Source organism: Camelus bactrianus, chromosome 10 (genome assembly GCF_048773025.1).
Source record: "Camelus bactrianus isolate YW-2024 breed Bactrian camel chromosome 10, ASM4877302v1, whole genome shotgun sequence".
Lineage (NCBI taxonomy): Eukaryota > Metazoa > Chordata > Mammalia > Artiodactyla > Camelidae > Camelus > Camelus bactrianus.
The window spans coordinates 4,184,503-4,208,969 of NC_133548.1; the positions used below are offsets into that span (position 1 = coordinate 4,184,503).

The following is a 24,467-nucleotide window of genomic DNA, read 5'->3' on the forward strand; positions in this document are numbered from 1 at the left end:
CAGCCCTTAGGAGACCCCTGGATCCAGGCTGCTTGGGCCTAGGTGTGTTCCAGAGGTTGCTCTGGGCCACCTCACTCAGACGAGCAGGAAACAGGACAGAACAGCATCCGTTTTGCTTTTTCTCCTTGAGCAGTGGTGCCCCTGTAGGGGTCTGGGCTGCCTGGGGCTGGTGACCTGGGGTCTCCCTGAGCTCGGCCACATGGAGCTGCCGCTGGTGCACACATCGTCGGGGCTGCATTGAGTGTCCCCGGACAGCTGTGACAAGTGCCACTAACGGGCAGGTGGCTCGAAACAACAAACCGATTCTCTCCCAGTCTGGAGACCAGAGTCCAAAATCAAGGTGTGGGCAGGGTCTGCTCCTGCTGAAGACTCCAGGGGAGGGTCCTTCCTGCCTCCTCCTGCTTCCAGGGCTCCAGCCCTGCAGCCTCTGCCTCCTTGGCCACACAGCCACTCCTCTGTGTGTCCCTTCTCCTCTCTCCTTGTACAGACACATCGCTCTGCTCAGGGTCCACCTTAAACCCAGGGTGAGCGCATCCCCACACCCATAACGTAATCGCATCTGCAAAGCCCCTGTTTCTGTATGAGCTCACGTGCACTGGCACCAGGGCTTCGGACTAGCATATATATTTTGAGGAGTCACCATTCATTCCCCGAAAGTGGTGCCAGGGCAGGAGGGACCCCCAGTGGTTTTCAGAGTGCCACCCCTGTCCAGCAGCAAGGCCATCACCGGGGAACTGGTTAGAAATGCAAATTCTGGGCAAGGGATAGATTGGGAGTTCTGGATTTGCAGATTCTAACTACTATGTATAAAATAGATAAAAAAGCAATACTTTGTCATGGACTATAATGAAAAAGAATATATACATATGTATACCTGAATCACTACGCTGTCCACCAGAAACTAACACAACATTGTAAATCAACTATATTTCAAAAATAAATAAATAAATATAAATGAATAAGAAGTGCTCATTTCCAAGCCAGCCTCCCCGGGTCTGCTGAATCAGAAGCTCTGGGGTGGGGCCCAGTGATCCACATTCCATAAGCCTCCAGGCGTTCTGAGGCTTGCTCAAGTGACACCAGGAAATGTCCCTTCTACCGCACAGACCCATACAAGCAAGAGTCTCCCTTGGAGGTGCACCAGGTGCCACATTTCCTGGGATTTATTTTATTTATCAGGACTGGGGAGGCCTGAGACATCTCACTCCCAGGCCCACACCCACCTGTGACACAGGGATGCCATCAGTGGTAGGACGGGGAGAAAAGACGGTGGTAGCTGGGGAGGGGATTCGTTCTGACCAGGAAACTAGGGAGGCTGCCCAGTGGAGGGGCTGGGCTGGGCTGGGCTGGGCTGGGCTGGGCTGGGCCCACCCCAACCATTCTAAGTCAGCGACCCCAGGGAAGAACCTACCACGGCTCCCGCCTGTGAACGTGGGTGGGAAAACTCAAACTGCATCATGCGGTTTCCTTCCCTATGAACGCAGACCACAAGTCGGGGTGATGGTGGGGCCCGTCCCATCCCGAGCAGAAATCACGCCTCCCTCCACATGGCCACTGTTCAACTTTCCATTTCCTTGCAGCCCCGTGATTCTTAGGAGATAGTTTCGGTAGATGCCCAAGGGCCCCTGGCACTACAAGGGCTGCAGAGTTTAGTCTGCTGTCCAGTCTAGAACTTTCTAGTTCATTTTACAGCCGTTTGCACCTACTTTTTCCACAATCGGGGCAGGGCATGGGGAAAGGGTAGACACGCAGTCCTTCCATTAAACGCCTTTCGCTTGCCCACCGTCCAGAGGAAAGTCCCACCGGCCCGAGAACTTCCGGGGCTGCATCTGTGCAGAAACACCTCTGGAAGATGCTACCACTGGCGTTTCCACCTGACCCAAGAGGCGTGACATCCCAAGGTCAGAGCCCTCTGGATATGACAAGAATTGACAAAGGAGATGGAAGAAAACCAGCTCCCTGATTCTTAAGCCCCCTTGTCCCCCTGAGACGAGAGGGCGCCCAGAGCGGGGAGCAGGTAGGATCGGTGCGCCCTCCACCGCCTGCCAACACCACGCCCTGTACTGGGGCTCAGAGTCACCTGGAGGGCTGACAGGTGTACCCACAACTGCGGACAGTGCACCGATGCCCGAACAGCCGGGCAGCACACCCAGCCCCCGGGCAGTGGGCCCAGGAACACCTGAGGCTTCCCGGGGCCAGGTATGGGTGATGGGGTGGGGGCAAGAGGATGCTGAGATGCTGTTTGAAGACCTGCCCAAAGGGACCCCTGGGAGGACAAGGGTCTCCCGCAGCGAGTGTCACACCTGAGGACAGGAGGTGTGACAGGAGGTGCCGGGGGGTCTGAAGGGCCCAGCAGAGCCCGGCGCAGCCAGCTCTGAGTGTGCGCCGCCTTCATCCACCTGGGAAACCATGCCTTTCAGCTGCGGTCTCCTCCCCCGGGGCCGCTGTGCGGCCGGGCCTCCATCAGCACATCAGGAAGGAAAGGCGGAGGAGGGAGAGGCAGCGACCCCACCTGGGGTTCTGGCCGCAGCCCACGGGCGTGTCCAGGGCGCAGGACCCCAGCCTCCTCCCCGCCTCCCCTCTGCTTACACTTTATCCTCGTGACTGTGGGGACAACCTCCTGAGCTCGTCCACATCCTTGGACAGACGGCCCTTCATGTCCCCCTCCCGGGATCGGTGGGACTCCATATGAGGACTTCGGGAACTGACTACTGGAGCCAGTTTTCTTTTCTTTTTTTTAATTAGGGACCCACGAAATCTTGGAGACGCTGAACTGACAGTGTGCCCTGGGTGTGCCTCACAGCCACTGTGTGTCTGGGACGGACCCTGACTTTCTCCCAAGTGAGGAACGGAGCCCGTGAGAGCTCACAGGCGGGGCGGCGAGCCTCCGGACGGCGGGGCCTGCCAGCCCCAGCGACCCACCCCAGGGCCAGGGCTCCGTCCCCGGGTGGTGAAGGTGGGGCTGGTGGGGCCTCTGAGGACGCCCCTAAGCATCCAGGTACAGGTGACCCACCGGGCACCACCGAGTGCCCAGCTCTGCGTGGGGAGAGCTGACGGAAGGCTCGGCCCCTCCCGGGAGGCACAGCTGGAGAGCCTCCTGCCTCAGCCATCGCCAAGCTCAGGGAGACGGGGCTCACCGTGCGGCCCACTGAGAGCTGAGGACGTGAGTACAGAGAAGCCAGTGGTCCACTAAGACCCATAGTCACTGTGGCTGAGCCCAGGGCTGGAAACCCAGGAGCCAACACATGGAAAATCCTTGGTCACAGCCGTGAGGACAGCGGGCTGAGGGTACTGGGCTCTGTGACAGCCCTGGGCTCACACTCTGCCTTGCTACCTGTAGGCATGGGCCTCTGAATCGCTTATGCCTCAGTTTCCCAATTTGCAAGACAAGGACAATGACCCCCACCTACAAGGATTCCAGAGATTGACCCAAGTGTCTGAAGTGCAAACACTGTAGCAGCGTCAGCACAGCGGCTTCCTCAACGTCCTTCTTCCAGCCTCCCACCCACCTCCTTTTCCAGTGAGGGAGCCAGCATCCAAGAAGGCCAGCCATGCGTCAAGGTCACAGGTACGACAGACAGGACCCAGACCCAGGCCATGACTCCGGGTGCCCCGGGCTACTTTGGATCATGACTAAGACGAGAGGAAGTCCCAAGGAGCCCAGCCTGCTCCCCAGAGCACGAGTGCCACCTCCCGCCTTCTGTGATGACATGTGGAGCCACCGGAAGCAAAATGACCCTCCTAGTCCTGTAAGTTACACCTGACGCTGCAGTGCCCGCTCTGCGGACAGAGGCACGAGGAGCTGGCATCCTCATACTGATGTCCAGTGAGATGGAAGCAGAGGGACAAGCCTGGACCAGGTGAGGGGGCAATGCTGGTACACGCTGTGTGGCCACGAGCAAGATACCCAACTTCTCTGTGCCTGTTTCCCCACCTGGCAGGGGAGCCACAGCCCAGGACATCTACAAATTAAACGAGCCAGTGTGCTGCTACGTAGAGTGCTCAGAACAGCACCTGCAGAGAGCACGCACTCGACAAGCACTCCAACCACGGCTTTTATTGTGACTGATTATCTCTGTTATTACAATTCTCCTGAGAGGCCCCTTAATGGAAATAAAATGCTGAGAACTTACATGTGTGCTGCCTCCCAGACTAGAAAGGAGGTGCTTTCTCATCCTTCACCTCGTGGGGCTCCCATGATGAGCCCTGAAACACACAGACGACAAAACCGAGGCTGGGAAGCTGCTGTGGACAGAGGCTCACTTCCTGGGAGACAGATCTGGCCTGAGGCTGGGAATTGGTGGGTCCTGGGTAGCTCCCCACCACCCAGGCCCAGGTCCCCCAGCACGCCACTCCTCAGCCTAGTGAGGGACCTGGCTCACAGCTGCTTCCTCCCACAGAAACTTTTTCCCTTTTCCCAGAGGCTGCCAGGAAGCTCGGAGCTGGCCGACAACAGAAAAGGATCCTCAGGTGTGTGTGTAGCCCCTTCTCCTGGCCCCACCTTCTCTGTTTTCATCCCCCTTCACACCCATGCCTGGCGTATAGTGGCCACAGGACACATTTGTAGAGCAAACTCTAGTGTCCGACATAAGACACCTTCTGACCCCTCCAGCATTGATGGTGTGAACCACTATGATTCTCTCCTGCATGGACGCTGGCTGAGCATGAGCTACACACCAAACACCGGAAGCTCTGGGGCAGAGGAGGGAGAGGAGACACCCCAATGTGCACAGGGGAAACCAGGGGAGCAGCAAAGAGAACACAGGACTGTGGAGCTGGGGGAGGGCAGCTGGACCCCGTCTCTCCCCACTTCTTGCCCAGGGCCCCTTGGTGGGGTCCTTGCCCACCCCCCAGCTGAGGCTAGGCTCTGCCCTCGGCGTCCAGCTGGCTCTCCACGGCCAGTCGTGCAATGTGTGCACAGGTTCTGGTCAAGTCCAGGCACCATCCCGCCGGGACCCTGCAGATCAAGACACACATCCTGCTGAGCTGGGGAGCAGGGCAGCGGCCGCAGTGCTGAGAAGCCGGTGTCTTTCTCTGAATCCTCTGCCCAGAAGGGACGGCTTGAGCAATTCTGACCACGCAGAAAGAGGTCCTTTCTGTAACTGCCGCCTCCCCAAAAGTTGCTTTCTTAAAATTCACCCACAGCAGCACTGGACACTCATGACGGACTTGCTGAAAGAAAGAGAAGGGAGGGAGGGAAGTTGTCTACCTGTGGCCAGGTGTTCGTGTGACCTGGGAACTATTGGAAATGCAGGTTCCCAGGCCCCGGCTGGTCCAGGACTGGTGTTAACGAGCCCTCCTCCAGGGGATTCTGACGCTCTACAGGTCAGAGCCCGTGGGCAGGACCCCTGCCCAACGCTCAGCCCTCGGCAGGCAACGGGCTTCAGAAAGGGGCCCCGCTCTAGAAGGACGTCCTCCTTGGATTCTGGTGTCAGCAGCCCATCTCCCCAAACAGCTACATACCCATTAGCTGTGATGAAAAGCTAAAGGCCAGGGGGTGGGCCAGGCAGGCGGGCTCACCTGGAGACAGGTGTTGCCAGGGCCCAGGTGTGGATTAGCCAACTGCTGGGGGACCCAGGGCGGCAGCCAGGCCACCCGGGCCCCGCAGGCGTGGGCCGGCCGCCCTGGTGTGGCTCCGATTGTGTTTCCCAGAAGAATAGCTCGGCCGAACGCCATCAGGGGGCTGGGCGGCGCGGCAGCGTCTGCTGGCCACTTTGATGTGAGGGGCGTTTCATGCCCCACGCCCCCTTCTCTGGTTTTTAAGAGCATCGCGGTGTGCCTGTCTTCCCCCTTTTTTTTTTTTTTTTTTTTTAAAGCAAGGAATAGTTCTAATGTTTTAATAAGAACCACCAATTATCAGCGAGGCAGGAAACCAAACCCTGGCTGTTTCGGTGAAAGACAAGATCCTGCCCTGCTGTGCTGAGCGGACAAGACCACATGAAAGGCCCCGACCCGCTTGCTGGGGCTTCGCTCTGAGGTTCCAGCGACAGCTTGGGGCCCGGTCTCAGACCCTGTCCAGCTGCCAGGGCTGGGGGATGGCATAGGGGAGGGAGCCAGGGAGAGGACCTTGGAGGCGGCTATCCCTCCCACGAGGACCCCGGGCCCGCAGGGCTGGCAGAGACCCCACAGGCAAAAGCTGCTGGAAGCCCCTGGGGTGCACAGAGTGCCACGCCCTCGCCACTGCCCGGTGCCCTTGTCCACGGGGCCACGCCTCTCCCCCACTCAAAGCCAAGGCTCCGGCCTCTCCCCTTCTCACTCCTGTGCCCCTGGAGTTTCACCGGCAATCCACACAATTTCTCCTGCCTAAATACCAATGTTCTCTTGACCCCACTGCCCCCCAACTGTCTCTCCATTTCTCTGTCCTCCTTGGCCATAGACTTCCCATTTCCAGGGTCTTCAATTCCTCTCCTCTTGCACTCCTCACTTATTACATTTTAATATCATATGCGGCACATACAAAAGAACACAGGTAAGTATATTTACGTTACAATTACACACGCCTATCACCCAGCTGGTCCTTCTCACCCTGCCCTCATCTCCCCAGGGGTGACCCCTCTGCTGGATTACAGGCACCCCAGACCCTTGTGTTTCACTTTCAAAGAATCCTACTGCCAACGTGTACGTGCCCACATGGTATACTGTTTAGCTGTGGTTTTGAAACTTATAAACAACATTGTGCCCCACAGAGTCTTCCAGAACTTGCTTTGTTCAACTCATTGCGTTTCTAAGACTTGGTCATGTAGTTGTTTGTGGCTGGAGCTTGTCCGTGTTCACTGCTGTATAATATTCCAGTGTGTGACTAAACCTGTGTGTGTGCATTCTGTGGGGTATGCCTAGATTGTGTCCAGCTCTCTGCTGGGCCGTCTTGGATCTTTTACCACCTGGCACTCTTAAGTGTGTACCTGGCAAGAGAACAAGATATGTCATATTCAACTACAATAAATAGAGCCAAATTATTTTCTAAAGAGGTTGTGTCCATTTAAATTTCCTCCAAGTATATATAAAAGTTCTAACTGTTGCATTGGTTAGGGTTCTTCAGTTCTGACCATCTAGTGACACTGAAATTACCTTCCTCTGCACGTCACTAATTACTGGTGAGACTGGGGATCTCTTCACAAACCTGCCAGGCTTGTGAGTTTGTTTTTCTGTGAAAAGTGAGTTCAAGCCCACTTTTTAAAATTGACTTGTTTATCATTTTCTTGCTAATTTGTAGCTCTGTACATGGTCTAGAATAGGTCCTTAGTTGGTTATAGCTGTTGCAAATATCTTCTCCAAGGTTGCACCTCGCCTACTTTATGGCATCTTTTAGAGAAAGAAGTTCTTGATTTAAATGTATTGAGTTTCCCAATATTTTTTGTACACATATATATATTCCTTTTCATATTCCTTTTCTTTATAGGCCATAACAAGGCATTGAATATAGTTCCCTGTGCTGTACAGTAGGACCTTGTTGTTTATCTGTTTTATATATAGTAGTTAGTATCTGTGAATCCCAAAGTCCAATTTATCCCTCCCCACCCCCATTCCCCCTCAGTAACCGTAAGTTTGTTTTTTAAGTCTGCGAGGCTGTCTCTGTTTTGTAAATAAGTTCATTTGTGTTCTTATTTTTTTTTTAGATAGATAATATTTTTTCTGTATTGTCTTATAAATGTTTTAAAATTTGCCATTTACACCCAAGGTCTTAATGCAGTTGGGATGAACTTTTGTGTTAGGTGTGAGACCAGGACATAATTTCATTCTTTTCCCACGTGGATTGGAATTTCTGGCACCATCCATTGGATGAGACATCCCTTCCCCATGATTCTCGGCTGTACATCAAATTACCATACACATGCAAGGCCATTTCTGGGCTCCCCATGCTGTTCCCTTTGTCCATTTGTCCTGCACCAGTATCATGCTGTCCAGGCTATCACATCTTTAAAATAAGCTGGGAACACTGGTCTTCAACAGTGGGCTTCTACAGAAGTGACTTAGCTATTTCTGCATGTAAGTTTCATGTAAGTTTTTTGGTCAGTTTATCTAATTTTGTTGGGGAAAAAATAGCATTATGCTTAGAATTATAACAAATCTATGGACTAATTTGGGGAAGATTGACATTTTTACAAGATCCACTCTTCCTGCTCATGAATAGGAAAACTGGTGGGCAGAATTCTAAGGTGACCCAGTGACCCTCACCCTAGTACAGTCTCCTCCTGTTGGGTGTGGGCGAACCTGTGACTGTGATACAACAGTTGCTCTGGGGTTGGATGATATTCTCTGGCACAGTTGACTTTAATAAAAGGAAAGTATGTTGGTGGGCCTGACCTAATCAGATGACCTGTAAAAAGCCTGGGGCTCTTCCTGAAGAAGAGATTCAACGAGTGAGGGGGATTCACTTTGAAATAGGTTCTCTGTTGCTGATTTGGGGGCCATGTGGCAATGAATACAGGCAGCCTCTAGCTCCTAAGAACAGCCCCCAGCTGATAGCCAGCAAGGAAGCGGAGATCTCAGTCCTACAACCACAAGGAACTCAATTCAGCCCACAACTGAATGAGCATGGAAGTGGGCTCCTCCTTGGAGAATCCAGAAGGAATGCAGCCTGGCCAAGGCCTTGAGCAGAAGATCCAGCTAAGCCGTGCCTGGACTTCTGACCTGCAGAGCTGTGAGCTAGTTAGTGGGGACGGGGTTGGGGGTGTTAGGTTGCTATGTGACAATCTGATACACAGCAGTAGGAAACTGATGCATTCTCTGTTCAAGTCCATAATCGTGGATTTTAATGAAATTCTACAGTTTTCTTATAAAGGCCTTGAACATCTCTTGTCCAACTTATTTTTAAGGATCTTGAAGATTTTACTCTTATGTAGATGATATCTTTAATGATGTCTTTTAAAACAAACTTAGGACAGTTTTATTGCTAGTCTTTAGAAAAACAATTTCAGTATAGTAATCTTATAATAAGCCATTTTGTTGGATTCTTACTACGTTTAAGAATTTTGGCTTTTTTGTATCTACATAAACAATCATATTGTTTATGAATAGAGTTACATTGTTTCTAATGCTATTTATTGACATACTCAGTATTAATGAGCCAGCCAGTTTCTCCAATAAAATTTTAAAGGGACTGATAGGACCATCTCCCATCTGGAAAGCTCTCTCCTGGAGGTTTTTGGTCAGAGAGCGTCCACAGACCACCCAGCTGGGGGAGGAGGGCACCTTGGGGGGCGGGCAAGGGTGGGAGTGGCAGCAGCACTAGGAGACTGGTTATTTAGAGGGCAATTGACCAAGCGAGTGCACAGATTAAGGAGAATGGAAATTATTCAGAGAAAAGGGCTCACAGCTATGGAAAGAGAGAAATCAGAGAAATTGGTTGAAATCGGAGGTACTGGTGTAAACTCATAGTTGTCAATACAATAGACAGACAGACAGACAGACAGCTGTGTGCACATACTCCCTAGCTCCGTCCACCAAGGGAACCTGGGCGCAGTGACACCTCAACAGCAGTGAGCACACCTCCAGTCCACATCTTGGTTCCCAGATCCTCTTCTCACTCTCAGGAACAGGGGTCCTCGGGAAAATGGCTCATTTCACGGCTGGAGCAGAGAAGGTACAAGGTGAACCTGGAACATCTTTTCATGCCAGAAAGCAAAAAAACAGTCAAAGGACGGCAGGCGCATAGCCAACAGACACAAAGCCGAGAGGAAGGCCTTCCCCCCGGCCAAGTGAGGACAGTCTGAGCATGAAACAAAATCTGGTAACAGACTTAATCCACTGAATAAAAGGAACCATGATGCACACAGACGGAAGTAGGGAGGGAGGGAGGGAGGGAGGAAGCTGGGTGAGAAACGGGACACTCAGTGTCACAGCACCTCCCCATTCACTCATTAGGGAGGAGGAGTCACTTCACACTGGCGGCCTGGCGGCCACCACCCTAACCAAGTGACAAGAGTGGACAGCAGCCATGGGACAAACTGAAACTACACACCACCTGCCAGGATGTACTTCTATGATATTCCTGCAAAGACGGCAGAAGCCGCAGCTCACGATGAGGAAACCTCACACCAACCCAATGTGGGAGCCACTCCGCACCATCCCTGGCTGGTATTCAAGCGTCAAGGTCACCTGTCCTGGGAGATTACAGACCCGACCTCCATCAGGAGGATCACAGGGCCCTCACGGGCGAGACATCCACGTGTTAACACAGCCCAGCCAGTCCCAGCCCTTCCCGGCAGATGGCGCCGGGGCTGGGGACGAGCTCACAGCAGAGGCTCCAGGCAGCTGCCGGCCGGAGCAGGGCCAGGTAGTGAGTGAGACCCTCCCCACGTGGGGCACTGCACATGCCAGCTGGACAGGACTCATGCCTCCCAGGCAGGTGGGGGGCTTTGGTGCCCACCCAGGTCCCTGCCTCGCCCACGCACCCAACTCCTGGCCCATCAATGACTTGGACCCAGGGCCTGCTTCTCTCTGATGTGTGTGGCCCCGAGCCCGAGGTCCAGGCCGCGGGCACCCACAACCCCCCCAACCCAAGGGTGCCCAGTTGCTGCCTGACAAGCCCACCCTTCCACTCTGGCCACTTTCCTGGGTGGGTACCAGCCCCACCCCTCACCCCTGGGCCTGGCCCCTCCACCCCGCTTCCTGCTGACACCTAGGCCAGGGCTCCCCAGTTTGTGGAGACACAGGCCCCTCCTCGCACCCTGACCCAGGTCACAGGGCTCCTCCGGCCACAGCTGCCCCTGCCCGCTTCCTCCCGCCTCCATCAGGGCTCCAGGTGTCCCCAACTCCTGCTGCTGTGCCGGGTGACTCCAGGGTCCTGCAGGGCTGAGGCGCCTGCGCTGCACACCCAGCCAGGGTGCAAAGGGGCGGCCAGAGCCGCTGCAGCCCAGAAGACAACAGGGGAGCCTAGCAGGGCTGCAAGGCTGTATTTAGATCCGAGCATGCTTTCTTTCTCAAGTGCGTGTTCTGTGCAGCCGTGGCGGCCCCTGAGAGAAACAGAGCACGAAGCTGTGGGACAGGGGACACCAGGAGCCCTGCACACCAGGCGGCCCCCACCAGTCCCGCTCCCCTTAACCATCAGCCGAGCCCCAGCTCAGCTTGAGTTCAGGCCTAGTTCTCGTTTGGAGGCTCGGGAGCTGACATCATTTGACGTAGGGAACTGACGCAGGACCGGGCGCCCCCAGCCATGGCCAGAAGGTAGCAGCACTGCAGGCACGGCCTTCGGTCACCCCTCTGAGGGCAGCGCCAGCCTCTCCGAGCAGCACCATCTCCCAGAGCCCGGCGCGGGTTGTCTGGAACGCTCTTCCGCGTATCAGCAAAGTCAGATGGGGCTTCTTTGCACACAAGCCTCGGAACGGGAAGGCGGTGGACCCTCAGAACTGGGACCCGCATGAGGGCAGGGCAGAGGGCCAACGTCCTAGCTGGCAGTCGCCCACAGGAACCAGGCTCACTCCGGCAGGACCAGCGAGGCTGGGGCCTCGGAGCACAAGTGGGCCACAGAGGAAGCAGCCCTCCAGCGGGCCTGGGGGAAGCAGTGAGCGATCCCTGGGGGTCACAGGGTCCAGCTTCCATGAAGTGGGGTCAACAGAACCTGAACCCGCTATCAGGGGCGCTCAGACCTTGGGGGTGGGGCGGAAACTGCCAGCACGGAGAGGACCAGGTGGGCCACTCCCTTGTCCCCAGAAAGAGCAGAGGCCTGCCAGGGCATACTGGGTATAGACTTCTAACCTGCTGCTCCATGAGGGCCTCCCCACCCAAGACCAGCCTTCCAGGCAGGCAGCCTGAAGAGGGGGCAGGTCTGGGAGAGTCCTCACTACCCACCAAATGTTGCTCACACCTGAAGAATACCCAATAAATGCTCAGAATTTCAGATGAACTCTGGGATCAGAAAGTACAATGCCCCTGGATACACAAAACATTACCAGGAGTTAGAAAACCCCGAGCCAGCACTAGGGTTTCATGACATCTTAGAAGTTTTTTGTGTTTTTTTTCTGTTAAACTTTCCTCTAATCCCATTTCCCAGACAAGCTGGGGAAGACTGAGGTCACTTCCCACAGTGGAGTCAGCACCTGTGCACTTCCTTCCCTGTCAGTACTCACAGCAGACATCACTAATAGATCCCAGCACTCCTTTCCATGAAGATTCCAAGCCTTCCCAATAGAACTTCCCAGAGCTACCACCAGTCACTGAGTGTGCACTAGAAATGAGGGAACCATTTGTCAGTCTGGATCTGTAGTGGATCAATGAGCAATGAGGCTGCTTCCCCCTCCTCCCCACCGCAACCCCCTCTGCCCCACACCCTGAGGACAAAGTAGGGCCACTGCTGACTTACATGTGCCTTTATGCAAATTAGAAAAAGGTGTCACTCACCTCGAGTAGACAGCCAGTGCCGGGACACGCTCTTACAGCCAGGTCCCCTTGTGCAGTGCACAACTTAAACAACCATACCTGGTGTAGCGTAAACCCTGACAGTTGTTTTCTTCTTTTCTGTCGTGCAAGTGCCTGTCAAGCTTCAGTGGTGGAGGGATCCACTTCAGAGAGGGCTATCTAGAGAAGCCCTTTGCCAGCCACTCGATTAGATACAGAGTCAGGCCGCCTTCCTCCACTGAGGCTCCTTCATTTTAGAGATTGTGGTTGATTTTGGTAACTGACCATTTGGGCCACTTACTTATTTTATTTCCTCATTTTAAATTCCTGCTCTTATCTTTTCAATTCACAAATAAAGAGTGAGCCTCAAAAACCCTAAGCCCCCTTGATCTCAATAAAAGCAGAACCCAAGGCCCGCGCTCTCTCTACCTGCGACCTCGCGGTGTGGTCCCAGGGTACTGCATAACTGCCAGCTCTTGTAAGTAACAAACCTTTATTTTTTCAAAGTTTCCTGATGGTTGTTGCTGAAAGGCATCTTGCAATCATTGTAAGAACCCCAGGGCTGGTCCAACCACAACTCTGGTCCTGACAGGCTGGGCCCAGGCAGCCCCAGTCCAGAGGCGCATCCGGAGCAGGCTGTGTCTGAGTAAGGGTGACAAGCCCATCCTTTGCAAGACTTACTGATGAAAATGACTGCCACTCTGACACATAAGAAACACAGCCAATCACACTGCTACAACCCAGAAAATAGTAAAACACACTCCAGATTCCCATCGTGTAAAGCCAGGACCCCAAGCTTAATGCCCCAGAAAGCTGCCGGTCGGCTTGTGCAGGCCTCACGTGGGCCTCCAGTCCCTGAGGGCCGCCAGCAGTGAAGGCACCACGGCAATCACAGGGCAGGCAGGGAAGGCCGCTGTGTCTTGCTTTTCAGACTGTCTGAAAGGTCCCTGTGGAGTCACTCTCTTTCCACGTTTAGAAAAGCAAGTCTCATGGAAACAGGTGACCAGGAAAGGTGGCGTGGATGGCGCCCGAAGCTGTGGGGGTGATTCTGCTCGGGAGCAAACGAGGGTCTGTGTTCCATCCCGGCCTCAGGCGCGCCCAGTGGTTCTGTCCAAGGGAAAGAATCTCTTTGGGGCCACCACCCGCCTCCTCCCATGGTCGGTGTCCGTCCCGAGGCCGCATCGCGCCCCCGCTGGGAGGGCGCACCAGGATGTCACCTGCACAGCTGCAGGTGCGGGTGATGGCTCAGTTTCTCCATCAGCTCCTCCTCCGTGGGCTCCTCCAGGACATCCCTGCGGGATCGGGGAGAGGGTGGACGGGGTGCTCCGGAGAGAGAAAGGCCCTGGCACGTCCAGGTGAGCAGAACTGACTGAAAAGCCTCATCAGAGCCCCGGAAGAGGAGCGCCCCCAAATCACCCCACACACGAGCTGAGTGGACGTAGTGGGGACTGGGGACACAGGGAGGACTCAGGTCCACCTCTGGGATGTTTACGTGGTGTCCTTTGGAGCCTGGGAGAACAGCTCTCCACACAGGCTGCACCGACACACAGTAAACGCTCAGGGAGGAAAGTCTGGGCCACCTCTGGGACGACTGTCACTTTTCTGTTCCAATAGAGGAACAGTTCCAAAGTTACCATGAAGAAGAGAGAGACAAGGTTTCCTCGGGCCACCTGTCTACATCCAGGAACCTGAGAATGCTTCCTTAAACGTGCGCACCGGAGAGCAGGACAGTTTCCAGCCCGGCAGCAGGAGCAGAGGCAGCCCCGGACCCTGGTCCCAGCTCGGGGCTCAGCAGGAGGGGGAGGGACAAGGTGCCTGGGGCCCACGGGGAGCGCCTGCCCACTGCCTCCCTGTCTCTCCGTCCTCCCACCCAGGCCCCACCTTCCCCATCCACGCACCTGAACAAGAGCTCCACCGTCATCTGAGAGGTGGCCTCCGAGTCCCCCGTGAGGGACTGCAGGTGACTGCGGCGGTCCCACTTGTGAAGGAAGTTCTGGCAAGAGGCAGGGAGGGACACAGGTGTGGGGCCTGCACGGGATCAGGCTTGTCCCCTCCCCGACCCCTCCAGTGTTGGCCTGGCTGAGCAGTTCAGCCTGGACGCTGGGATCCAGGGCCCAGCAGGGCCACCAGGTCCTACAGGACCAGGCCTCCTCCAGCCCCACCCCCGGGAGCTGAGAACCCATACAGGTCAAAGGTTAACAGCACCCCAAGAGGCCCCCAGCAGCAGGATGAGCAGCACTGAGCCCCAGGGGAGGACAGAGCCTGAACCCAGGGCCGCCTCAGCCAAGCACGGCCTCTCCAGGCCAAGGCCCAGGTGGGCCAGCAGGCAGCCCACCTCGTGCCCGCCCCCAGTGGAAACTCCTGGTGAGAACAGGAGGGGCGCGGGGTCTCCGATACCTCCAGAATCAGAGCCAGAAACAGGTTGACCCAGATGACAGACGACACCAGCCACCACAGCACGAAATAGACCTTCGACCACCTGCAGAGGGCAAGGAGGAGGCCCCCCGTGGCCGCCGCGAGCAAGTGCACTGCTCTCCTGGACCCGTGGCTCGTCCCGCAGCACGGCCAGCGGCAGGCGGTTCTGGGACCCGAAGCCAGGACCAGCGCTGGGGCCAGTCTGAGCTCTTCAAGCTCCAGGCTGAACCCCTCCACCCCAGGAGCCCCACTGTCATGGGCTCCCAAGAAGCCTTCTGCTCCTCCCCACCCCCCGGCGATCCCCGGGAGGCGTAGGCCCAGACGCACACCCTGCACAGAGCCGCAGTCGGGCGCCCTGCGCTGTGCCGGGGCCGGCGTGAGGGGCGCCAGGACAGGGTCACTCACGGGCCCGCGTAGCGCCGGAAGGCGTCCAGGAACACCTGCCAGTTGTTTACAACCATCACGTTCCACAGAGTGACCAGGGCAGCCTGCGGGCAGCAGACACAGGGTCTGGGAGGCCACAGGAGGCAGGGGGTGGGGGCGCCAAGGAGTGGAGGGGAAGCGGCGCAGGACTCACAGCAAAGTCGTCGAAGTTGTTGGCCCAGTACTCCAGCTGCTCGAAGCTCCCGCAGGGCGCTGAACCGTTGGCAGGGGCCAGGCTGCGGGGCACAGCCGGCGTCAGCGTGGAGGCAGGGCAGGACACACACCTGGGCGCCCTCCCACCGCCGCAGCCCCTGCACGACGTGGAACCCATCTGGGCCCCTGAGAAAGTGTGGGGGAAAAAAGGAAATGCCTCCGACCTAGGAGCTGCTGTGAGGGCAGCCAGGGGCGAGCATGGGGACACACACGAGAGACTGACCTTCCCCGCCAGCGGCCAGTGAGGGGGCCTCTCGGCCCTACAGTTCAGGCCTGGCGCTGGACGCCCCGAGCCAGCGGGCAGCCTGGCCTGCAGGTCCAGAAAGGGGCACGGGGTGGGGGCTCTGTGCAGCCACGGGAAACGCCCTCAGTACAGATCCCAGGGAGGGATTCTGGGGGGAGGGGAGGGAGGGGAGGAGAGGAAAAGTGGGGGCTGAAAGGAAGAAAGAGGAACCAGGAGGCCCCCCCCACCACTGAGGCCTCACCCCGGTCCTGGCGCCCCTAGAGGCACCCCCTTTGGCGTTTCTAAGCCCCATCTCACCTGCTATTTCCAGGAGCCACAACGACGCCTCGGAACAGGCTGATGCCGACGATGGCAAAGACGTAGTAGACCACCTGGGGAGGCAGGCCGGGCCCGTCGGCACCCCCACGGGTGGGCCCACAAAGCCAGGCTAGGCCAGCGAGGGCTGCGTGCAGCAGGGACTCCCAGCCCTGGATGCTGCCCCTCGACTGTGGGCACCACCCGCCTCCCTGGGGACACTGGGGCTCTGGGGACAGAGGGAGGAGCTGCTGCTGGGGGAGCCCCAAAGATAAGCCGGGCTCCCAGGAGTAAGAACTGAGACCAGCCAAGGGAGCTGAGGCTGTCCACCACAACTCCGGAGAGAACAGGCAGCCAGGGCCAGGGAAAGGCTGGGAAGAAGGCGCCCCAGGGGAGCAGGGGGCGGGCGGGAACTGGCCCTGTCCCTCGGGGACCCGCCACTCTCCCCACATCCACCAGGAGGCGTCCAAGGAGCACCACTAGGCCGCCTTGTGCCACAGTCAGAGAAGGGGCTGCTGGCCACCCTGACCTGTCCCTGCCCAGGGGGAGGGGGTGCACACCCCAGGCTAACCTAGCACCCCTTCTGGGCTTCAGTTTTCTCCACTGTACAAATATGGGCCCGAAGCAAGGCTGCAACTCTCACATCCTACAGGCCCAGAGCACACGTGGGACCCCTCCTGGGGGGCTCCCCACCCACCTCGGTGTCCAAACCAAAAGACAAAAACACCAGGGGTGGCATCATCAATGCAACAGGGCTTTCTCTGTCACCTTCTCCCCTGCCCACCACGCCCCCTGCTCCCAGGGCCCTGCCCCGCCTGGGCCACGGGGCGGAGCCAACAGCAAGCAGCTCCGGAAAGGCTGCCCCCGGGGAGGGGGACACCATGGCTCTCTCTCAGCAAAAGTGGCTGCAGCTCCCAAAATCCCTCTGGGCAAGGATAGTCGACCAAACCCTGTCTGGGGTCCCTGTGGGCTCGGGGGGTCCCTGGTGCCTTTCAGATTTTTCATCCTCTCAATGTGGCCCACAGCCCAGAAAACACGCGGGATTCAGCAGTGACCAGCAGGAACTCTGGTCCGGAAAGAGAGTGTGGTCAGGTCAGTGCCTCCAACCAGACCAGCCCTGAAGTTCTCTCTCTGGCTTGCCCTATGCTTCCTGGGCCTGGGTCACCTGCTGCGGCCCGAACAAAGGGACCCTCTTTCCTGAGGCCACCAGCCAGCCAGCCACCATCAGCCTCCAGCAGAGCTCTGGCTCCCCTATCCAACAGCAGCCAGGCCCCGCTCCCACCCCCAACCATCAGTGAGGGCGGCCAGACTCACCACCAGGATCCCACCAAAAGCCCGCATGTTTTTGATCAGGTCCATGATGGTACTGGCCACCACAGCCATCAGCTGAGACAGAGAGAGCACAGCCCGATTCCTCTGGGTCCCACGGAGGTGACTCCAACCCTGCCCACTGCCCAACCCTGACCCGGAAAGGCGGGATGGGACCGGCGACTTCCCAACCTGTACACACACACCACACACACCCTCGGCCACCACACATACCTCACCTGTCCACACACCCACGGCCACCCACACACAGCTCGGCAGGAAGGACAGACGTGCACAGGAGGACCTGACGCTCAGAAAGGGGTCTAATGCCCTCGGTTTCCTTTCTCCTGAAAAGGTCTTAGGACAGCAGCTCTGCCTCTGTGCCAGGCGGGAGCCGGGCCTGACACCCCGACCCTCCAACCCCCCTCCCTCCAGGTGTTGTTACTCCTGGTGGGAACAAGAAGGGAAACTGAGGCTCAGAGGTGGTCACAAGCCACCGTACTCCTGCACTGGGGGTCCCAGCAGGCAGCACCAGCAGCCACTGCAAGTCCGAGGCAAAGGCATTTCAGGAACCTTAGGACACCTGGGAACGTACTGCAGCCCCGCCCCTCACAAAGGCCAGGGACCCCAAGGAGCACGAAGCCACCCTACCACCAGCCAAGGGGCCCCCCCGGGTCCAGCCCGCACAAGCCCCTCTCCTGGCGACATGGCAATGCAGCCAGCGGTACCTTCATGCTGGGGATGATGCGCAGGAAGCGGAAGACAAGGAGCATGTTCACCAGCCGCGTCATGTCCCACAGAGACAGCAGCCCCAGCATCTCCGGCTTCCTGGGGGGAGGACACACGGACCGGCGGGTTGGGGGAGGCTGGGAGGTGGGCAAGAAGACAGGAGATGCGTGGTCCAGAGAAAGAGAGACAGAGATGCAGAGAGAGCGACGGAGAGTGACGGGAACTCGCCCCGCAGCCGACACCAACCAGAAAAGCGCCATCAAGACCAGAGGGCGCCGGAGCCACCCACACCTGCAGCCCGCGGGCAGCGCAGTCACAGGGCACAGCCCTGCACAGGGATGCAGGGCCAGCTGACCCCTATCTCAACAGGAGGATGCTGAGCTTCTGGACACCCAGCTCAGGTCCCAGCAGAGCTGGGAGAGACCTGGCCCCTGACCCATGCTCTACCCCCTGACCCCCTCCCCTGGGCCCTGACACCCAACCCGTGGTGTCCCTCATGGCCTTCCCCTTCTCGTTTCTATTTAAACTTAAATCCACTCTCCCCCAAAATTTCCCGCCGACGAAAGAGCAGTGCGGGTTTCCAGTGCACTTTAGAAACACAGCTGCCAGCACCACTGCCCCTGGGACGCAGCCCAGGGCTGAGGCCGCCCGCCCCGCCGGTCTCCCCAGCACACACCCTCCCGGCCGCTCCCGGGAGCCGGCCCTGACCCAGCGGCAGGAGTCTTGCAGCCCCACCTCCCTCTCAAGCAACTCCCAGCTGCTCCACGAAGAGGCAGGCAGCCCAACAGAGGTCTCGAGAGACCAGAGACCTTCCCCGAGGGCCCGAGATCAGCACACGGGCTCGCTGGGGCAGCTGTACTCCGGACAGCAGGACTCCAAAGCTGCCACAGCCATGCTGCGAAGTGCCCTGGGACCCCTGGATGGCCAGATGTCCATCCCCCTGCACGGCCAGAACCAGGGGCAGCAGGGCTCGAACAACAGTGTGAATTCAGTGAGCCCTGGTCGGTCCCCACCACCTACAGGGAGGGGAACTGACGCCCGGAGTAGGAGGTGACGACCCCAGGTCACCTCGGCCCCTGGCACACCTGGTGGGGGGCTGAGCCCGTGCACTCTGTGGGGCACCCCCGCAGCCCCCGTCCCAGCTCTGGGAATGCCATTTTCCTGAAGGCGAACTATGAAGCGTTAAAGAGAGACTCCCCGAAAGCGATGACGAGGGGTTGCCCCCCACAGGCCTCAGCAGGGGCAGGCACCATGGCCGCCCCCTAAAAGACCCGCAACTGCCCCGCACGCACACCCTCCCCCGGGCGCTAGACAGAGCGTGGGTGCCGGGGCCTCCCCGGGACCTCCACAGTCACATACCAGCCCGGGTGAGGGAATCGGTACACAGCCAGAGTGGAGATCTCCAAAACCTTTAATCACAAAAGAAAAGAAGCTCGCTACGGCAAGGCTCACCGAAGCCGGCATCTAACACACTGTCCCCAGAGGGGGTTCTGCGGAGAAGTCAGAGCTGGTCCCATCCCCATGGATGGTGCCATGTGGGGACATCCCAGAGCTGAGAAAGACAAGCTGGCCCCAGGAGTCGGGGCTCGGGGAAGGCCGGCAGAGTCCCGAGCGTGGGCGAAGCTACTTGGTGGAAGGATGGACCGAGAGGCCCCTCTTTCAGGCCCCTCCTGCTCCTGGGGGCCCACGGCTCTAATTCGTCAAATATGAATCCGTGCTGCACCAATATCGCTGCTGTGACACACACCGGGAGCGACCCCTCACTCCCCTGGGCTCTGGGGAAAAGATTTTCCCGAGACCCCGGGTGCCTGAGACCCCCTGCCCCTCCCTCATCAAGGCCCCACAGTCCTCAGGCTCCTGCCGGGCCTCCCTCAGGGGCCGGGAAAGGCAGCCTGCCCCTAACAACGCGCAGATGCAGCAGACAGCGCCTCCCGTGCCCCCCACAGCTGCCTGCCAAGCAGCTCGGCCAGAGGACACCAGCCCCCCGTCACTAGAGGCAGGAGCCCCAGTCCCCCCAGGCCCTGGCACCCAGTACACCCCCTGCCCGAGAGGCCACGCCTCGGCCCATCTCAGACTTTACCAGCAGGACGACAGTGAGGAGCCCGTCAAACACGTTGCTGGGGTGTGCCAAGTACCCCCGCAGGCCCAGAGCCAACACCTTGAGCAGCAGCTCCAGCAGATAGTACAGGATGAAGACAAAGTTGAGAATCTGAAAGGGAAATGAGGTGCCCAGCACTCAGTCCCCGTGCTGCCCGGCTCCCCGACCTCCCCCACCTGCAACAGGGCCTAGGCGGGAGCCACGTGGCCACGGGACCCACCTGCTGCACGTGGTAGGACCCACCACAGGAGCTGGACATGGTGCAGGAGACATCCTTCCCCCCCGGGGGGCCACATCACTCTCTCCTCCCACCTCTCTGCTGCTCCTTGGGCCCCGCAGGGATGCTCTTCCTGAGCCCCCACCCCTCCAGCACCCCTTCGTGCTCCATACCCTCTCCTCAGGGGACCTGTACCCCATGCACGGCTTCAATGACAATTTGCACATCTGCACACCTGCGGTCACACCTATTGCCCCAGGTGCCGGCAGACCGCTGTCTACAGGACCCTCGCTCTGCCGCACCCTACACGCTGCCTGGCTCACCAGGGGCTCTGCGGGGGCTCCCCGCCTGCACCAGCCTCCCGCAGCCCCCCTCCCCCTGCTACAGCCGGCACCCCAGGCCCTGGGGCACCTAGGGACAAACGACCCACTTCGTACTGCAAAAGCCCTGCCCCCCATGGGCCTGGAGCCCCAGGTGGGGAGGCTGTGCCCCCTACTCCTCTAACTCCATCACCTGACGAGGGCCCGACGGCGAGCGCACAGAGCTCACCCCCAGCACGAAGTCGTCACGGTCCTCGGGCGGCACGTCTGCATCCAACACCAGGAACGCCTGCGGAGCCGGAGCCGGAGTGGAGGGCAGTCAGCCACCAGGAAGGGCAGGCGTGAGAGCTGGGGGGAGGGGGCACCACACTCACACAGATGGTCACGAGGTTGCCAAGAGCCATGAAGTTGCCCAGGTAGTTGAAGTAGCGGTGGCTGAAGACGAACTGGGCGCTCCGCAGAAACGGAGACCGGTACTCGGGCCGTGGCGGGGGCTGGGGAGGGAACACACACGCTCAGAAACAGGTGGGGGTGGCCGTGGCCGTGGGGGCCCAACGATGCCCGTGCCCCTGGTTCTGGGAGTTGAATTTTCCTGCCTTAACGCCCAGCCCAGGCCACCCAGCCTAAGGAATCATCTCAAACACGGGGAGTTTATGCACCAGGATACTCATCACAGTCATCTTTACAACCCCGAGAGGAGCAAACAACCCACACGGTCCTGATGCCGTCAGTAAACCACGCCGGACTGTCACACGGCCATCGTCAGCGTAGGTGAGGTGTCCCCACGGCATGAAAGTGTCCCGTGAAAATGCACACATAGATCATATGCTAAAAACCATGAAAACCTGGCACGGAACAGAGGTAGCTCACACACAGTGACCAGGCTGGAGTGGACAACAAAGGAGGACCACTGGGCAGCAAACGTTAGCGTGAAGACACTCGTCAGACCCAGCGCTCCCATGCTCTGCACCCACAAGACACTGCCGCGTGCGCGCGAGGACAGAGCCACAGGGCGGCCACCGTGGCATGAGACGGACCTGCATCCGCTCCATCCCAGGCAGGGGCCACTCACTACACGTGGCCACTCAATCTAAATGCAAACCCCATCCAGTTAAACACTCAGCTCCTCTGCCACAATAGCCACATCTCAAGCTCAAGAGCCAGGCATGACCCACAGCTACCAGGACAGACAGGCAGACAGAGGACACTTCATCCTCAGGGAAAGCTCCACAGAGCTGGACAGACCTATGACCTGTTACCAAGCGAAAAAGAGGAAGCTGCAGAGCGGAAATCACAGCAACTCGTGTACACGTCAAAGGAACCACGAGTGCTTCCTCGAGGACACGCCTACACCTGCATCTGCACGTGGACAAGTCTGGGAGGAAACAAACTGAACAGGGCGGCTGTTCAGAGCAGGACCTGAACTGGCAGTGCGAGTTTCCAACCCGGTGCCTCCCAGCTCCCCATTCACCCTTCCACACCCAAAGGAGACCCCTCGGCGTCTCATCCACCGTGAGCATGCGGTCAAGCCTTCCCAGCACAGGACCACAGAGGGACGCTGCTGGAGGGAGGGGTCCTCCTGGGATTCCCGGCTCCCACGTGGTGGGCCGGCAGCCCTGGGTGTGGGGTGAGGACATCGTGCAGCTCTGACGCAGCCCCGCGCTCAGATGCACAGTCCCTTGGTGACCTGGAACCACAGCCGACCCGGCAAGAACGTTCCCAGTCTTCCCACAGTCCTCCACGTGGGAACAGGTGCCCAGAGGCCCCTGCCCACACTGGTACCCGGTTCACCCAGCACCCCCACGCCACCAGCTGCTGATGGCCTGCGCCTGCTGCACCCCCAAGGGCAGCGTCCTGCTTGCTGGTGGCTGCAGACCAGCTCCAGTCCAGGCAAACCAGCAAACATCTCTGTCACCCTGTGGGCTGGACCACATCTTCCCCAAAGGAGTGTGAACTCCAGCCTTAGGAGAGGGGTCATCTTCAAGTCAGTTCTTTCTCAGACATTTCCCTCAGTCCTCAGGTACCACAGTTTCCTTACATCTTTTTGTTAAATTTCTTCTGCGGGGGAGGTAATTAGGTTTATTTATTTATTTTAATGGACGGGCTGAGGATTACTGAGAATTGAACGGAGGACCTTGTGTATGCTAAGCACGTGCTCTGCCACTGAGCTGTACCCTCCCCCGTCATATCTCATGGTTACTCTTTTATCATAGGCGACACTTCTTTATATTAAACTTTCCATGTTAAACCCACTGTGTAGTTTCTGTCTCCTGCTTGGACCCAGACTGATACACTGGCCAAGAGAGATTTCAGCATTATCCACCGCTTAAATTGGTACAAAAAGAATGAACTCATATATTACCTTGTATTAAAAAATAACAAACCTTGAAATGATTTCCGTGGTTATCTCTGGGTAGGGGGACAGTGGGGTGCTTTCTCAGCTTTACTATCTGTAATTAATGAGTGCTGTTTTTTAACCCAAAAAGCTTCTTATTAAAAGAAAAATGGGGGGGGGGAATATAGCTCAGTGGTAGAGTGGATGCTTAGCATGCACAAGGTCCTGGGTTCAATCCCCAGGACCTCCATTAAAAATTAAATAAATAAACCTAATTGCCGCCTACAAAGAAAAATTTTTTTAAGAATTCTAATTAAAAAAAAAAAAATTTTTAACGGAAAGAAAACCAGACTTTCAGAAGTTGGCAGGGTACTGTGTGTGCAACCCATTAGTGTGAACTGAGCAGCACTGGACCAAGGCCAGGCCGACAGACAGGGGTGACCGCCACACAAGGGCTCTTATGGAAGGCTGCCGTTTCCCTGGCATCAGCTTGCCTGGAGAAGGCCTCTCTAAAGGAGCGATTACAAATCACAGCCTACCAGGGCACCTGGGACAAGCCCCCAAATGCTAACAATCCTTGAAGCCCCTCCCTGCCCCTTTGCAATCAGCATTTTGGGGGAAGAGGGTGTCATAAAATCAAGGAAAGGGCACTGCAGCTCCCCAAACCTCTAGGACCCAAACTCCCACCTCAAACCACACTTCTGGACTTCAGACCCAAGGCCCTGTGGGAAGAGAGAAAGCCCCACAGACCACAGAAGGAAAGGCGTGGCCAGAGCAGGGGCATGGCCTACGTGTCAGCCCATCCCCAAGTCTGTGCCCAGTGTGTGCCCAGCTCTGCCAGGCATGACCACAGCACCCCTTTTTTGATATCATCAGATCCTGACACCAAAAGCAGGCAGGAGAGTGGGTTTTGGACCACCCGGACCCAGCAGCATCCTACAGGCCAGCAAGTGCTCAGGGAGACCCTGGCTGGCCCAGCAGACCCCACTGATCAAACCCTGAGAAAGGACCCTGACTTCCCAGACATCTTCCCAGACATCTTCCCGCCCTGGTCAGCTCACATCCGGAAGAGAGCCGGACCACTGCCAAGTCAAGCCCATGACAGCCGCCAAGAGCTGCCCCCTGGGCCCAGCAAACCTCCTGCCCCATGACAAGACTCATTAACTAGAAAAGTGCATCTTCATTTCCTGTCATTTGAGGACCATCATCACAGTTCCTGCAAAATCAGCACCTGACGGCACGTATTGACTATTTTCTTCAAGTCACCTGGAAGCAGACCCTTGTTTAGCCCCGTCCCAAGCAGAATGTGATGTGCAGTAACACACAAAGTGTCAGCCTGCGTGGCCCTACGCCATCTCCCATGCCCCATGGGCGTCACAAGAGGATGCCACTGAGAAAGGGACGCCCCAAATGCTGACGGGCCGAGTAAGCAGCACCCGGCGCTCTAGGCCGGGCAGGGCCCAGCTCCAGGTGACCTGGGGAGACCTCCGGAAAACATGTTCTTAACAAAACCACCTCTGGCGGGGCCTGAGGCC

At 57.6% G+C, this 24,467-nt stretch overlaps 1 protein-coding gene across 19 annotated transcripts in view; it reads right to left on the minus strand.

Moving 5' to 3' along the window:
* Positions 1 to 12,812: 12,812 nt before the first annotated feature.
* TPCN2 (two pore segment channel 2) overlaps positions 12,813 to 24,467 on the minus strand; it is a 29,139-nt gene continuing 17,484 nt past the window's right edge. For 3 of the 19 annotated variants that reach the window (XM_074371567.1, XM_074371564.1, XM_074371562.1), the window contains 12 exons: positions 20,972 to 21,091; positions 20,827 to 20,886; positions 20,043 to 20,171; positions 19,322 to 19,371; positions 17,962 to 18,061; positions 17,240 to 17,311; positions 15,929 to 16,002; positions 15,329 to 15,513; positions 14,734 to 15,239; positions 14,235 to 14,329; positions 13,554 to 13,628; positions 12,813 to 13,443 (listed from right to left, as the gene is read on the minus strand). In XM_074371567.1, the coding sequence (XP_074227668.1) occupies positions 13,425 to 13,443; positions 13,554 to 13,628; positions 14,235 to 14,329; positions 14,734 to 15,239; positions 15,329 to 15,513; positions 15,929 to 16,002; positions 17,240 to 17,311; positions 17,962 to 18,061; positions 19,322 to 19,371; positions 20,043 to 20,171; positions 20,827 to 20,886; positions 20,972 to 21,091 (1,485 nt within the window). In that variant the 3' untranslated portion in view covers positions 12,813 to 13,424. Of the gene's footprint in view, positions 13,629 to 14,234; positions 14,330 to 14,733; positions 15,514 to 15,610; positions 15,780 to 15,928; positions 16,003 to 17,239; positions 17,312 to 17,961; positions 18,062 to 19,321; positions 19,372 to 20,042; positions 20,172 to 20,826; positions 20,887 to 20,971; positions 21,092 to 24,467 lie in introns of those variants that run through there. The other 16 variants (XM_074371569.1, XM_074371571.1, XM_074371573.1 and 13 more) reach the window with 16 other exon arrangements.